Source organism: Bombus pyrosoma, linkage group LG2, assembly GCF_014825855.1.
Source record: "Bombus pyrosoma isolate SC7728 linkage group LG2, ASM1482585v1, whole genome shotgun sequence".
NCBI lineage: Eukaryota > Metazoa > Arthropoda > Insecta > Hymenoptera > Apidae > Bombus > Bombus pyrosoma.
Window position 1 is genome coordinate 10,642,717 of NC_057771.1, and position 13,451 is coordinate 10,656,167.

General features: G+C 43.5%; 2 protein-coding genes and 1 long non-coding RNA gene across 11 annotated transcripts in view; 1 reads left to right on the forward strand and 2 right to left on the reverse strand.

Moving 5' to 3' along the window:
• LOC122574501 (protein Fe65 homolog) overlaps positions 1 to 13,451 on the forward strand; it is a 149,268-nt gene that overhangs the window by 27,592 nt on the left and 108,225 nt on the right. For 5 of the 9 annotated variants that reach the window (XM_043742219.1, XM_043742224.1, XM_043742210.1 and 2 more), the window contains exons 1-2: positions 7,299 to 7,445; positions 8,263 to 8,615. In XM_043742219.1, the coding sequence (XP_043598154.1) occupies positions 8,324 to 8,615 (292 nt within the window). In that variant the 5' untranslated portion in view covers positions 7,299 to 7,445; positions 8,263 to 8,323. Of the gene's footprint in view, positions 1 to 7,297; positions 7,446 to 8,262; positions 8,616 to 13,451 lie in introns of those variants that run through there. The other 4 variants (XM_043742192.1, XM_043742201.1, XM_043742182.1 and 1 more) reach the window with 3 other exon arrangements.
• LOC122573746 lies at positions 5 to 3,053 on the reverse strand. The gene is made up of 3 exons (XM_043740550.1): positions 3,032 to 3,053; positions 2,464 to 2,596; positions 5 to 537 (listed from the first exon to the last, which is right to left on the reverse strand). The coding sequence occupies exons 1-3, from the start codon at positions 3,051 to 3,053 to the stop codon at positions 153 to 155; spliced, it is 540 nt and encodes a 179-aa protein (XP_043596485.1). The 3' UTR covers positions 5 to 152.
• On the reverse strand, positions 5,760 to 7,111 carry LOC122574638. The gene is made up of 3 exons (XR_006319116.1): positions 6,908 to 7,111; positions 6,304 to 6,788; positions 5,760 to 6,133 (listed from the first exon to the last, which is right to left on the reverse strand). It is a non-coding gene; the product is annotated as an uncharacterized LOC122574638 (long non-coding RNA).

A 13,451-nucleotide genomic window follows, 5' to 3' on the forward strand; every position in this document is an offset into this window, starting at 1 on the left:
AAATGCATAAGCATCGGCAATCTATTTGTAAAAAATCGATTTTCCCAGTGATTCGATCGACGATTGCAAAGATTTATTTTTCTCAAAAAATGTGTGTCTTGGAAATCCTCATACGAAGGTATCTTCCATCTGGTACGTGCAGCATAATTTTCTTATGTTTCATTCAGTGGCATCCTGGATAAAGATACGGTTTGGAGAGCAACCTTTGCCGATTTATTTCGACACCAAATCCGACAGAGTACTACGACAATTTCGGGGTAGCCTCTTAGCCACGCAAGGCTCACGGTAGCTGAGTTTTCTCTGCGTTCGTTCTGAGAACCGTAAACTAGAACAAGCTGCCGTACCCTCTCTGTCTTCTCTCGAGTGTGACGAAGTGGTCTAGAGTTCACTCTCCTCTCTTTGCATTCAGAAGTCTCTCTTCCTGTCCATCCTCTTTTGCCGTTACTTCCCTTGTCGTTTCCCCGTCTAATGTTCACGGATTTTAAAGTTACGCCGAGGTCATCTTTCGAGTGAGTCGCACTCGCAACAAGTTCTCCGCTACTTTAAAATCGATCCGTTTAATCCTCGATCGTTAACGTTGTATCGTGGATAATCCACAAGATTTTGGGATGGAATACTTAATTTTAAAATAACTCGCTTTAATTTCTTTTCTGTGTTTTATATAATAAACACCATGATGCGCAGTATAAAGTACAGAGAAAATTAAATGAAATGAAACACAGTGAAAATTAAATCGAATCTAATCTATCGTAATCGCCTACGAACTAACAATCAAGGGTTAATTCGATATTTCATAGGTCTCGTTTTCTTTCGTCTCGTATTCTATGATCGACGGAGAAACGAATTAATAATAAATAAGAGAAATTAAAAATATTTGGAAACATTTCCATATACGTGAGATAAACGACGATCATCGAGTTCAAACGAGCGGAACGATTTTTGAAAAGTTACACTGCGGGAGTGGAAGCTAACTCTAGACATATTAGCGTTGGCTGGCAATGTCGTATCGTGCACAAAAGAGCGCCACTAGGGCGGAGGGAACAGAGTGAGGTCAGTGCATTTTATCGGGCGTATTTTCACGGAGCGGCAACACGAGCTCGCGGCCAACAGCATGAATGTTTGATGGAGCGAGTCAGATCGCTCGGAAGTAGCAGAGTTGCTTCTCTCTCCAATATTAGCCATGATAACGTCACTCGTCGATCAAAATGAAAGGTCCGCTCTTGTGTGGGAAGCCACGGGAAGAGAAAAAGATCAAATGAATAAGTGACTGACAGAAAAAATCCGGGATAGAAACGATAGGTAGAATCACGATCACTGCGAAGCTGCAGTTTCGAACATTAAAGACTCGATCGTTTCCTTGTTCACTCATTTTTCTTGTTTACCGCATCGTGACTAAAGAGAAAAAAAGAGTAGATAAATCGTGATTAAGCGAAAATTCATTCGTTCGTTTCAAGGTCTATTTCATTCTCCGTAATTGCTTTGGATATATTTATCATTTGTGTATCATTCAAGAAAATTACGAGTCAGAAAATTTATGCCTGAATGTCGTGTAGATAAGAAAGCGAGGACAGATCGTAGAACAAGCTGCATGCTAGTACGAGATATACCTAGCATGGCGCCAGGTTGAGAAACTCTGTGCTGGCGCCAGGTTGGCTGGAACCTGACACGCGATCAATCAACCCGCTGCCCTGTCCACTAGCCGGGTTTACCTGCTGGTTTACCTCATCACTTTAGTTTGAATTCGCGCTCTAAATGCGCTGCATAATTTCTGCCTGCAGAACGGAACTAAACAGAAACTTTTAATTAAAATAGCGAGCAGTTTGTTCGTCCGAAAGGTACGGCGAATTTAACGAACGTAGTTATGTACGAACGCCCTCTCAATTAAAAAACTCTTCCAATGATTCTCGAACAATAAAACGTTTAGACGGAGCTTTAGCGCTTATTAAATAAAGATTAACGATCACTTGTTCGCAAATTTACTATATTAAGATACTGTATTCAAATCGACGTAAGTTTCTCCACTTCCTCGACTGTTCCTTCGATGATGTCGAACCTAACCTCTAACCTCTGCTAACATCGACTGTCTGATGTAATTTGTACCCTAATCTTCTTCTTACGACGATGACACGTAAGAAATTCCAGTTAATTAAAACGCGAAAGATACTCGATACATTTGTGAATTTAGACCAACGATAACTTTCTTACAAATTTACATACGTATCAAGAAATCGTGCTCGACCGACGTAAATACACCGATCCTTCCATAATGTCGTTTTCTAATCTCTACTAACATCGAGATCTTGATATAGTCTGTACCCTAATTCTCTTTTAACGATGACACGTAAGAAATTCCCACTTAATGAAACGTCAAATATATTCAATATATTCGGGTATCTGCGTTAGGGAACTGCAAAGTAGCATCCTCGCCCCTAGCTAACTGTGTATATCCTCGTGTAAATTCACCTTCCGTGAGGATAATCTCGACTCAATGGCAAATCCCATTGCCAAGCGATCGCGATATCAAAACCCACTTCTATGTAATGGTCTGTCGTTAGTCGCCGATCGAAACGCGATACTGCTTGCCCACGTCCATTCCCTTAGTATTCATATTAATTCCTCGGATATTGTTTTCGGTAACGAACGTCGATTGCGCAGCTACAGTAAAGTGGAATCGAGTCACGTGATTCATCTTTGGTGGGCAAGATCAACGTCCCTGAATTATTTCCAACGTCATGCGTTCTGCGTAAACACCGTTTACTCTGTCGCAAGTTCTCCGGTTTGCTCGCCAGAGTGAAGAATAAGACTCGTGTCTTCTCTTTCTCGTTTAACAGGAATCGTAGTTCGCGCGAGGATGTAAAATTGGATCAAGTAGGACCAAGGTAACTTCCTGTTGTAACGCGAGAACGAATAGAAGACGAAAGGAAAAACGCGATGGGAAATCCGGGTTAGATGTTGCGAACCGTTTTATTTTCATTGGCGAGCGTAGTTAGCGCGTGTCGCGAGAAACAGGCGCGCGAAAGTACCGTCTTACCTGGCACGAAGTAAAATCTCATTTGGTCGAAGAACGAAAGGCGTGTATGTGTATATATAGGAGCGGCCAGACAGGATAAAATTACGTCGAGTCTGTCGTCTTTACGAGGTACGCCATGGCGACAGGGCGGTCGTACGGCCGGTGTAACAAGCAGAAACCAGTAAATTACGTCTTGGCTTACCTGGCCGCTGTTGCACACGGCGAAATCCATTTCGGCCCCGGCCGCGTGTCTTTTGGTCCGAAAGGTTCTCTGAACCCTGAAATCTTAATTCAAGTGGAAAGCTTCCAGCGATGAGATCGAAGGAACGACGTGTTGTTCCTGCGAGATTGACAAAGATAATAGAAAAATTGCAAAGAAACGAAAGAAATAAAATGTGAAATAAAAGAGTCTATCGTTGTTTTATAAAGACGATGATTACTAGAAAGTCAATGGAAATTGCGTTGGAAAGATTCGCATCGACCGAAGGTTTTCGTCCTGCTTCAGAAAATAAAGTCTATTTCCCTTTACGGCGTAAAATATCTGGAGAGATAGAGAGAACGAAGGCGCGAAGAACTAGAAACCTATTTGCATTCAAATCAAAAATCTTAATGACGAGATTCTTGTCGGCGCGGGACTCGTCTTCGATTTAGAAGATTTCGTCTTTTCCTTGGAGCTAAGGGGGAGCAAATGACATCCCTCTTATCGAGTCGACTAGCTACTTTTAGACGCTATATGCAGTCAGATAAAAAATCCGTTCAACTTTCTCGTCGATAGAACTCCTATCTTCGCTCGTTCTTCTAGCTTTTCTCCTTTCTTCTTTTTTTGTTCGTTTCTATTTGATGTTTGACGTAGTGTGTATTCACAGTATCGCACATAAACCGAAGCGACGAGCTCGGGAAACTGTATGTTGTTCTTTTTTCGTCACGCGCACGTTATTCATATAAATATTTTATCATCGTACGTTTGATATCTCTGGTCCCGTTTTGATTGATATTTCCGTAGGCGTACGCTTACATACCTTTAGAAGCCTCGCTGGTAGCAGGTTATCAAACGAAGAATCTGTCCTACAGCTGTAGGGTAAACTCGATGTGTAGAGGTTAGCAGGGTTGTATGCTCCGAACGAGCGACATTGCGATATCGAGCTCGAGTTTACCATACATAAGCTCGACGGTTCGACGACGTCACGATTTTCCGGCAGGTGATATCGAGTCCCGCCGGATTTTCGCGGGCACAGTCGAGATTGGAGTCGGTAACGCCGCGTCGACGATGTTTACCCAGACACGGAGGGGTGAAAACGATCCACCAGTATTCGGTGTGTACGTGCTCGCAAGAGTACTCACCGAGTTCTGTACCGAGAGAAACTTACCACTCGTTTATATATCTATCGACCCGCGCGAACTTCGACTACTTTGTGAATGCGGCAAGAGTTCAACGGCCCTCGGGAATCGAAGCTACAGGGGATAAGAGAAATTCGTAGCTGCAAACAACGCGGGACTAATTTGAAAATTTGCTATCATTTTCCCTGCAACTTGGGGTAGCCTGCAGGAAATTGGGGCGCGAAATTTGTCGACCGGACCGGTGGCTACCACTGTTCTGATAATTCACCGCACGATAAATCATGATAATTCGACGTGATGGAAATTATACGTGGGAATATACTCGAGAGACGAAAATAACCGAGGCCGACTGCTGAATTCGTTGTCCACCCATCGTTGTTCCTTCTTACCTTCGGCCTAACGATCCGTGAAATCATCCGTTGAACACGAATCTACTGTTATAAATCACGGCGTATTTAGCGGTTAAAAGCTGCGTTTAAGGTTATTTTATGAATGGCCACGGAGGTGGAACGAATATCTCGTGCCCAGTGCTCATACGTTTCGTGCTCTAGAGTCGAGCAAGGGGTTGTTCCAGTTTTGGATAAGCCGTTGAATAAAGGCAAGAGTGGAGTGGGGTGGTCATGGCGCCCGTTCGTCTGCCGCTCCTGGTCGATGGCTTCCTTCAACCCCTCCTGGTTTCCCGGTGTTATCTGCAAACTTCTTAGTATCGGTATCGCGGTATTCCTAGCCGGTCATGATTCATTCATACCGGTAATAGTGTAACTCGACGATCATGAACATTATCCGAATCGCGTGCAATCAAGGAAAAACGAACTGGAGGAGCCAACAGAGTTGAACACGGTGTTTCGACTGGGTAAATTTTATTGATTCAAACTCGCCAACGCCGCGCGTTTATCAATTTTGAATGTCTCGATCCCGAGCCACGATTGTTCTACCTGCCTCTTTTATGCGTTGTTCTAACGATGGGTTTTATCGTTTCGATGAAAAAATAGGAATAAAAGGTGGAGAAAAATCGACTTGCTTTGTTATTCATTGCATCATTATTCTTTTTGAAAGACAGGGAAAACATCTGTTCGTTATTGTAATGTCTTGGCGAGACGCGTCAGCAAACATCGCCCTATGCTGACAGGGAAAATGTATTGTTAATATTTGCACCTATCGCGCGTTGGCGCCGATCAATTTGAAACTTGTTACTCGATCAGAGTCGGAACGAAATTTGATATAGATGATGGAAAGTTGTGGCATTTACCAATGGAACATTATATACGCACGCGTCAGTTCCGTGAATATTAATGAACGGATTGCAAATGAAAAAGTCTAAATAAAAAATTCGCTCGGATACGAAGCTGCATTTTCGAATGCGTTTATTATATCTGTATATCTGTATATGTATATATATCAAATTGAACATACCGCATATCTGTGTTACAAACGTATGACAAATTGGAATAACGTCCCAATTTTAAATACGGGAAATAAGCTATACGGTTCATTAATCTTTAATAACAATATCATTAAACGAATTTATCGTACGATACGTTATTCTGTATCGATTAGGACGCCGAACGTTATATATATGTATATTTCGGACGATTTTCAGACTAAATTCACGCACCAAGTCACGTCACTATTCAAGATTTTGTAACGTTATCTTCTATAGAATATTCCGTTCGCGTGTGCGCTATGCACAGTATGCTTTTTGGCGAAAATAGTGCATCGTAAAAGGTCGTTCTTCCTTGCTTGGGATTCACCGTCTTGCAGTAGCGTAGCGATGCGCACGTGTTTCTGGAAAATTAAATCACTTTAGTAATACTCGTTCTCTCCCTTCCTCTCTATCTCTTACAGTCGTTACACGGCACGAACATTTTCCTCGATTTCGAACCAAATAATAATCGTCTCAAAGCTGTTGTCGCGTTAAGAAAAGATGACCGTGAAACGATGTTTGCATATTCTACCTGCGATATCGAGTGTGTCTGTTTTCGGTCGAGCAGCGCCGCAAATCGTATTACGCGTTTCTAGTTCTTGTAATTTTCAAAGCAACGAACGATGCAAATAGACTCCTTCTGTTTTCCGTGGGAGTGTTACACGACTGCGCTTGTTCGAATAACGTTGAATTTACAACGCGCGAAACGAGAGGAAATAGGTAGAGGATATTCAGTCAACATCTGCGTATTATTCCCGAAAATAGATTCGTTGAAAATTGGTAATCGATCTTGGTGTATCTGCGTGGCGTTACGCCAATGCACGCTACACACGTTCGAAATTCCGATCAGGAATTTCTGGAACTCGAACTCTACTACGATTTCTCGCGATGTAATCCGAATTCCCATGAAATATGTATGTCGCAGATAGTTCGTACATAGACGATCGAATTAACGGAAGATCATTTCCCTGGGTATTTCTCGCTTCTGATCCGTTACGGTTCACTCCGGTTGATCCGCTGAAAGAAATGCGTGCCAGTAAAGCAGGGCCGTATCAACGTCACACACTTCGTTTCAAGCGACACTATTCTCGATACTATTGTGTAAGCGAGTCAATCTCTTTTCACAATGAGTTTACCGATCGCGTGTCCCTTTTGTATTCCTCGCGTGTATCCACGGTAGACTCCCTTACGCGTTTCGATTCAGAAACGTTGCAGTTCCATTCGATTTCTCGGTTGTCTTTTTCTCCGATTCGAACGGGTGATTTATGCGCGCGATAACGCACGATCGACGATACGAATCGATTAAACGAATGAACGCCGCGCTCTGCAGGAAATTCTTGGTGCGGCACCGCGAACGTGAGATCATCCAGTGTCCACACCCACGCACAATTCACCAGTGACGTCAGTCCGACAGAACAGCAACGCGAGTGGCCGGTCCCAGAAGAATGTCTCCGTTGCTATTGGATCGCTTCTGGTTTTCTCTTCGTCACAGTCCATTTACGCCCGTCCACTGCCGCGTTACCGGCTCTCCCTCGATCGTGCATCTCGACTGGTTCTCGCGAGAATACCCGTAAATTTCGCGTGAAAGTGATCCCTCGTCTCCGCTCTTTCCAAATTTTCACGCAAGATCAACGAGAAATAGAAGGTTCTTGTGCACGTGAACGGATGGCGCCGGTGGGTTCAATTTCCGGTTGTTTCGCCGTTGAAAACTTTACGATCAAACCACACGTCGACGAAAGAATTGTCAAACGCTCTCCTCGATCGCACGTTTCTATAAAATTCCAAGGCGTATGTCGTGACGGACGAATCGATGCGAGCGGATTTTTACGAGCCGTCAAGTGCATCGAACGTTTTTGCATAACGCACAGACTCCACCTCCGAATATTATCTCGTATAACGTAGGTCCATATCTCATCGGTCTGTGTGTATTGTGTACTCGCGTCTCGCACACGTGCTTGGATAGCGTATATATGTGCGTGTGGCATTAATTTACGCGCATTTCGCGATAATTGTGCAGAATCGTATTGTTCCAGCCGCGGTGTGTCCAGCGTGTTACGCCAAATCTTTTGTTATGCAGATGTTTCTCCAAGTTTTGTTCTCAACGGCGCATAGCGCCTTTCGTTACGGCATATTATTCGGTTTCGTGGTCGGAAGCTGAAAGAGTAACGACCTTAAGTTACGTGGCATGCCGAGAGCAATTTAACACGGTCCACGTTTCGGGTGTTTTTCATCTTTTAATAGCTATATTCTTCGTGTACGTTTCTCCTTGCCTTTTTCCTCATTTCGTGATAAAGACTCGTAAGATCGTAAAGATCGAGAAGATGAAGCGAAAAAGATATCGTTTCTGTGCAAGGGTTGAAACAGCCACAAAATTTCAGTCGACGAATGGCAATTTAAAACGATCATCTTCTCCTTTTAATTCGATCTAGGCTAAACTGCGTAATCCCGCGACTTTTGTTTAATCCGGCCTTCGTTGAATCTGTTGATGCAGGTAGTCGGCATCGAGGCGTTGCCAAGGTCACGAGGGAGGAGCTGAGGTCATCGCTGCACCTATGTTGTGCGGCGAACTCCTGAACGGTGGCTTCGTCAGTACCGGAGCGGTACCGGTGATTCCCTACGGTCTCTTAGGATTCTGGTTGCCGGGTTGTCTACGTGCTACCAGTCCCACTTCTCTCAACTCGTCTTATCTGACCTTGTTGGCCGAACTTCTGGCCACGGGCCACCTGGATCATCGAAGCGAACTGATGGACCTCGCGAAGAGGAGCCGTCAGGCTCCCACCAATGGGGCAGTCGACCTTGACCTCGACCTGCACGCCGACGACATCGACGAGAACGTCTTTCTCGGTGAGTAATCGCCTATGTTTGTTACTAGGAAAATGACGCATGATCCAAACCTGAAGATATTTTTCATTCGTGATTTTCAACACCGTCGCGATTTCCTTGCGGACGAAGTTTTCTCGATTTAACGAGGACAAGTTATCCGTCAGTGTGTAATTAACAGTATTAGGTCAAGGAGAATCTTTTCCATTAGATGCCCGGTACGTTCCTCGATAAATGCATGCATTTTAATAAGACGCTTTGAGTACCGAAACGCGGATACTTCTAACTCGCCATTATAATCAAATCGATTTTTCACGGAACACCGGATTTCTTTGTCTTTTGTGCGCGTACTTTTAACGAACACCCCTCGAGCCAGCTTCGATATGAATAGTATATTGAATTCCGTTTCTGTCGAACAATCGGTCGAACACGGTTTTACCGGCTCGCTCTACATACGTCGAACAAACAACATCCGATGTACGAGTATCACGGTATTATAACGGCTCTATTTCGAAAGTGAACATTCCTTCGTAACGAAGGCGTCGTATTTCGCGTTAATGGGCAATACCCTGGCATGACGACATCGCGAAAGTAGTTGCGCGTTGGCAGAAGTGAGTGTGGCGTAGGAATCGCGATTGCGACTATGGGTAAATATGTCTGTTGGCTGGGAACTCTCTGTAATATTTCTCGTTTTTTCACGCGGTCTCTTGGCACGATTTGTAGACTGATGCACCAAGAACGTACATACATGTATATAATACGTTTGACAAATTTCAGCAGCAAGCTCGTATATTAAATCTCGATTAGAACGAAAGAAACTTATTCGTGAAATGACGCAGAATGACTCGCGATGCACGCGTCCATTTAAATCCACGAAAAACACAGATATAGGGCGTAGGTTTATTTTAACTCGTGACATTCCAGTCGGCACATGCGTTTCAATCATTTTCGCGACAAAACGTTCGCGACGCTCACGGCGCAGCCCTATAAAAGATCCGACTTTTTGGCGATCGACCATTCAGCCCTGAATACCCACGGAGCCTGGCCGGCATCCAACTTCTTTTCTTCTTCTCCATCCTTTTTTTTTTTTTTACTTTTCCATCCGATTCTTTCCTTGTCTCCGGTCTTCCGAATTCGCGAAAACTCGGCCTCTCCTCTAAATAATGGAAGAACGTTAACAATCTTTGCAGCTGTTTATCAAGATTTAGACCCCAACGGGTCGTTGGGCGAATGTACCGTGCTATCGTTGTTCCCTTTCCGTCTCTCGACGAGAATTTAAGGGTGTCCTATATTAACAGGGAGCTTCCTCTAGCCAGACAGATCGTGATTCTTGGCAAGCTCTTTCGGTTCATTACGTCTGTCGTCGGCGCGCGACTTTTAATTCCGTCGATTCTTCTTCGAGATTCTTCGCAGTTTCGCCATTCCGGAAAACTTCCTTTCGACGCTAGAAAGGAGTTACGCCGATGTGCGACGCGAAATAGGATCTATAAATCTGGATTTTCCAAGCAACAAGTCCAGCTGTAAACAAAATTTTTGTCGATCCTCCAGCCATGAGATTTATGTTCGTACGTGTGCAAGCAGACTTCGCCTTAGCTGGACTCTGCGGGAGTATTAAGCTTCCCCTGGACAAGCCGCTTTCTCCCAGTCGGGTCATCCTTCTTACCTCGGCTACCTCGACCGAACTATGCAACATCTCGCATTTTGGTTTTCCTTCTGCTCTTCGAACTTTCAGGAATCTTAATAAATGGTTTTGTGACTCAAACCTATTCCGATAGTGGCCCCCGAGAAAAATGGACTATCATCGTAGATCCTTCGGGATCTTTCGGGAGTAAAAATTGTCCGACACTCTACCTTCTACTGCTCTGAACGCCTTTAATCCGAGGATAATATACCTCTATTGTCGCGCTATCTGCCTAACGGCCGACGATTACGGTAATTTCTTTTTTGCGATTCGTTGGAGAGAAAACGATTTCAGTGGAAAAGAGCAGACCATCTTTTCCCGGTTACATGTAAAGTGAGAATTTTTATTACGATATACCTGGAAGTATGAAAAGGTAGAGACATAATATAGTTTCAGTATGAAATCAAAGGTATAATTAAATATACTGCAATAATTCCAAGTTATTATAGTACAATACATCACAATACACAGCTGTCGTTGAGGAACATAACGCAATATCTTCTAATATCTTTGTTCTCTCTTTTTCTCCGTCTTCCCACTTCTTCCACTTACTTCAAACTTTCTTGATGTTTACACTTATGAAGCACAGTTGCAAGTAGATTAAAAGCAGAATAAATTCCACTTTGGTGGGATGAAAACAAAGTCGATCAATTCGCCAATCTTATTTACCTTAGGAATATGATTAGTGCGATTAAATTGACCATAAAGAATATGGTGTTATTCTTCAAATAGAAGCGTTTATATATTTAATCCATTTACGTATTCTTTTATCACCTAAAACTCTGTCACTCGTAATAGAAAGTCGCCTAAAGTTCTTGTTTTCTCTGCACGTTCAAACCTATTACCCAGAAATTAACATCAAACAGAACAAAAGCGTCCTCGCTCGATCAGACGATCGATTAACGCCTCGAGGATACGAGCGCCTAGATAACTTCCGGTGATCGTCGAAGGAAATTTTGATCTCGCTCACGTACCACAATACACGAGTTACAAGCTTGGCATAATTCACGTAACAAACTCGTGGCTTATTATGGGGGCTGATCGAAGGTCCGCTCTGCGTTAGACGTCCCTAATTGGAATACTATTCCCCATCCGTCTTATTCGACGGAATAATGCATCGGCTGGGAGACTGAGAGCTCGGGGCATCGAAAGTGGATTTTCGTGGTTCGTTCCGAAACCACTCGTCCTCTCTAGCCTGCAAAGTGGATGCGAGTTTGATGACAACACTCCGTTGCGTTGTCGCCACACGGCGGCCGAAAGTTGTCGAAATTGAATCGAACTTGCCAGCTTTCGAGCTACTTTTATCGGTCATCGCTTGCTGGTTCCCCTTAAGCCGGTCCGCGCACAAAGAGGCAATAACCCGCGTAGTCGTGCCTGGCTAAAAATAATTCTCATTCGAAGTCCTCTCGCGATATTACATTCGCTGAAACGAATTTACCGAGCGGGAACAGAGGCACAAAAGAAACGGTTTTCCGGTTTACTGTGGAAGAATATGAGAACACGTGGCATAATTGGACTGCCGCTAACTTTCTACTATTCCGAGGAAAAATCGGACAACTGCCTGCTAAGAAGCTTCAAAATCGGGTGTACCAGATCTTTTACATTTGTCCTTGTAAACGACTGATAATAATTAGAGATGTTTGTACATTTATGGGATTTTTAGGCGCACAAAGGAACACAAAATGTACGTAATATGCAAAAGTATACGAAATATCAGATCAAGTGTTCCCTGCAATATACAGAGTGCCACTAGGACGATATAGGTGAACATTTGAAATTGTAGATGAACTGATTCATTCTCTTGATGTCTAAAATGAATCCCGTAAGCAGCGCTCATTTTTGTACTTACATCCTGTGTAGGAGATGGAATAGATTTTTATTTACGTTCTATTCCTTCGATTGTTCCCATAAAAATGTGACTTTAGAGTTAAAAGTAGCTGGTATACGTTGGATTTTTCAATTAACCCGATCGGATCTCAAGATTCCAAAGAATTTCTCCGAGAGATTGAATCGAACCGTGGGATTTGTTACTCTTATCAGTGGCCAGTTAAACCGTGACAGTTTCCGAACACGGAATGGTCTGTTGGTCACGACCAGGCATAACGTTTGGTTGATGAAAATACGACGAATCGTGGGCGACCCTAGCATGTTTCTTGATTATCTGAGGAATCGACGGAAACACGGTAAACACGAAACGGACAAGGCAGGAATAAGAGAGAAAAAAGAACGAAAGTAAAATCGAATCGATGCTTTCGGTACGTATTGGAAATTACTCGGCAAATTAATTCGTTTGGCGGAGCAGCGAGTATACCATTTCGCTGATGTATTCGAACGACAGATTGTTCTCTTCCTATCGATTGAATAAACGTTTCAATCTATCCTCCCCGTTTCGTTTTGTTTTCCACGTTCCACTTCGAAGGGAGACGATAGAATATGAGCGCGCGCAAAGCTTCGTAAATAAAAAAATAAAAAATGAAACGCAGGGCGGACGATAGAACAAAAAAAAAAAAAACATATAAAAGAACCGCGACAGAGTCGATTTATAAATATATCCTTCACGAGGTTAAACAATCGCGCGATTCGAGGTCGCGCTCGGCAGGGGATAAAATTGAGAAACGAGATGGAATCACAGTCTTTGACGAGAATTGAACGTGAACACGTAAATGGGGTTACACGTTTTACTACAGGAGACCGATCAAAGTGAAAACGAAATACGCCGGTTGATGTAGCAGAAGCATAGAAAGACGTGATATCTGTCCGTGATAGGAGTTAATAAAATTGATTTGCTCGGTATAATACAGTGATACAAGATGAAAGACGCGTAAACACGCTGTGTCACGTTACTCCGTGCGTCGTTACAACCCTGGGCGAAAGAAGATATAAAAATCCTATTCGATAAGCGACCGTGTGGAACGAGCTTGTAAAGACGTAGAAATGCGTTAGCACTAAGAAGGATGGATGCATGGAAAGCGCATTGTGCCGTGGGCGAAAAAAAAAAAAATTGATTTATTCGACGAGAAAGCATCGCGACACAAAGAAGTATTACAGCTCCCTTTCTGCGTGTCGAATAAATGCTTCAATCTGTCGGGGATACTTCTGCTTCACTCCGGAGCCGTCTAAAATATGGGAATACGTGTGCCATTCGACAACGACTACGACTCGCGATGGTTACGAGTGGG

Coding starts and splice junctions, on each gene's coding strand:
- LOC122573746 (XM_043740550.1), bottom strand. CDS start 3,053: ATGAGATTTTACTTCGTGCCAG. Junction 2,597..3,031: donor GAGATTTTACTTCGTGCCAG/GTAAGACGGTAC, acceptor ATGAATACTAAG/GGAATGGACGTGGGCAAGCA. Junction 538..2,463: donor CGAGATTATCCTCACGGAAG/GTGAATTTACAC, acceptor ATTTTAAAGTAG/CGGAGAACTTGTTGCGAGTG.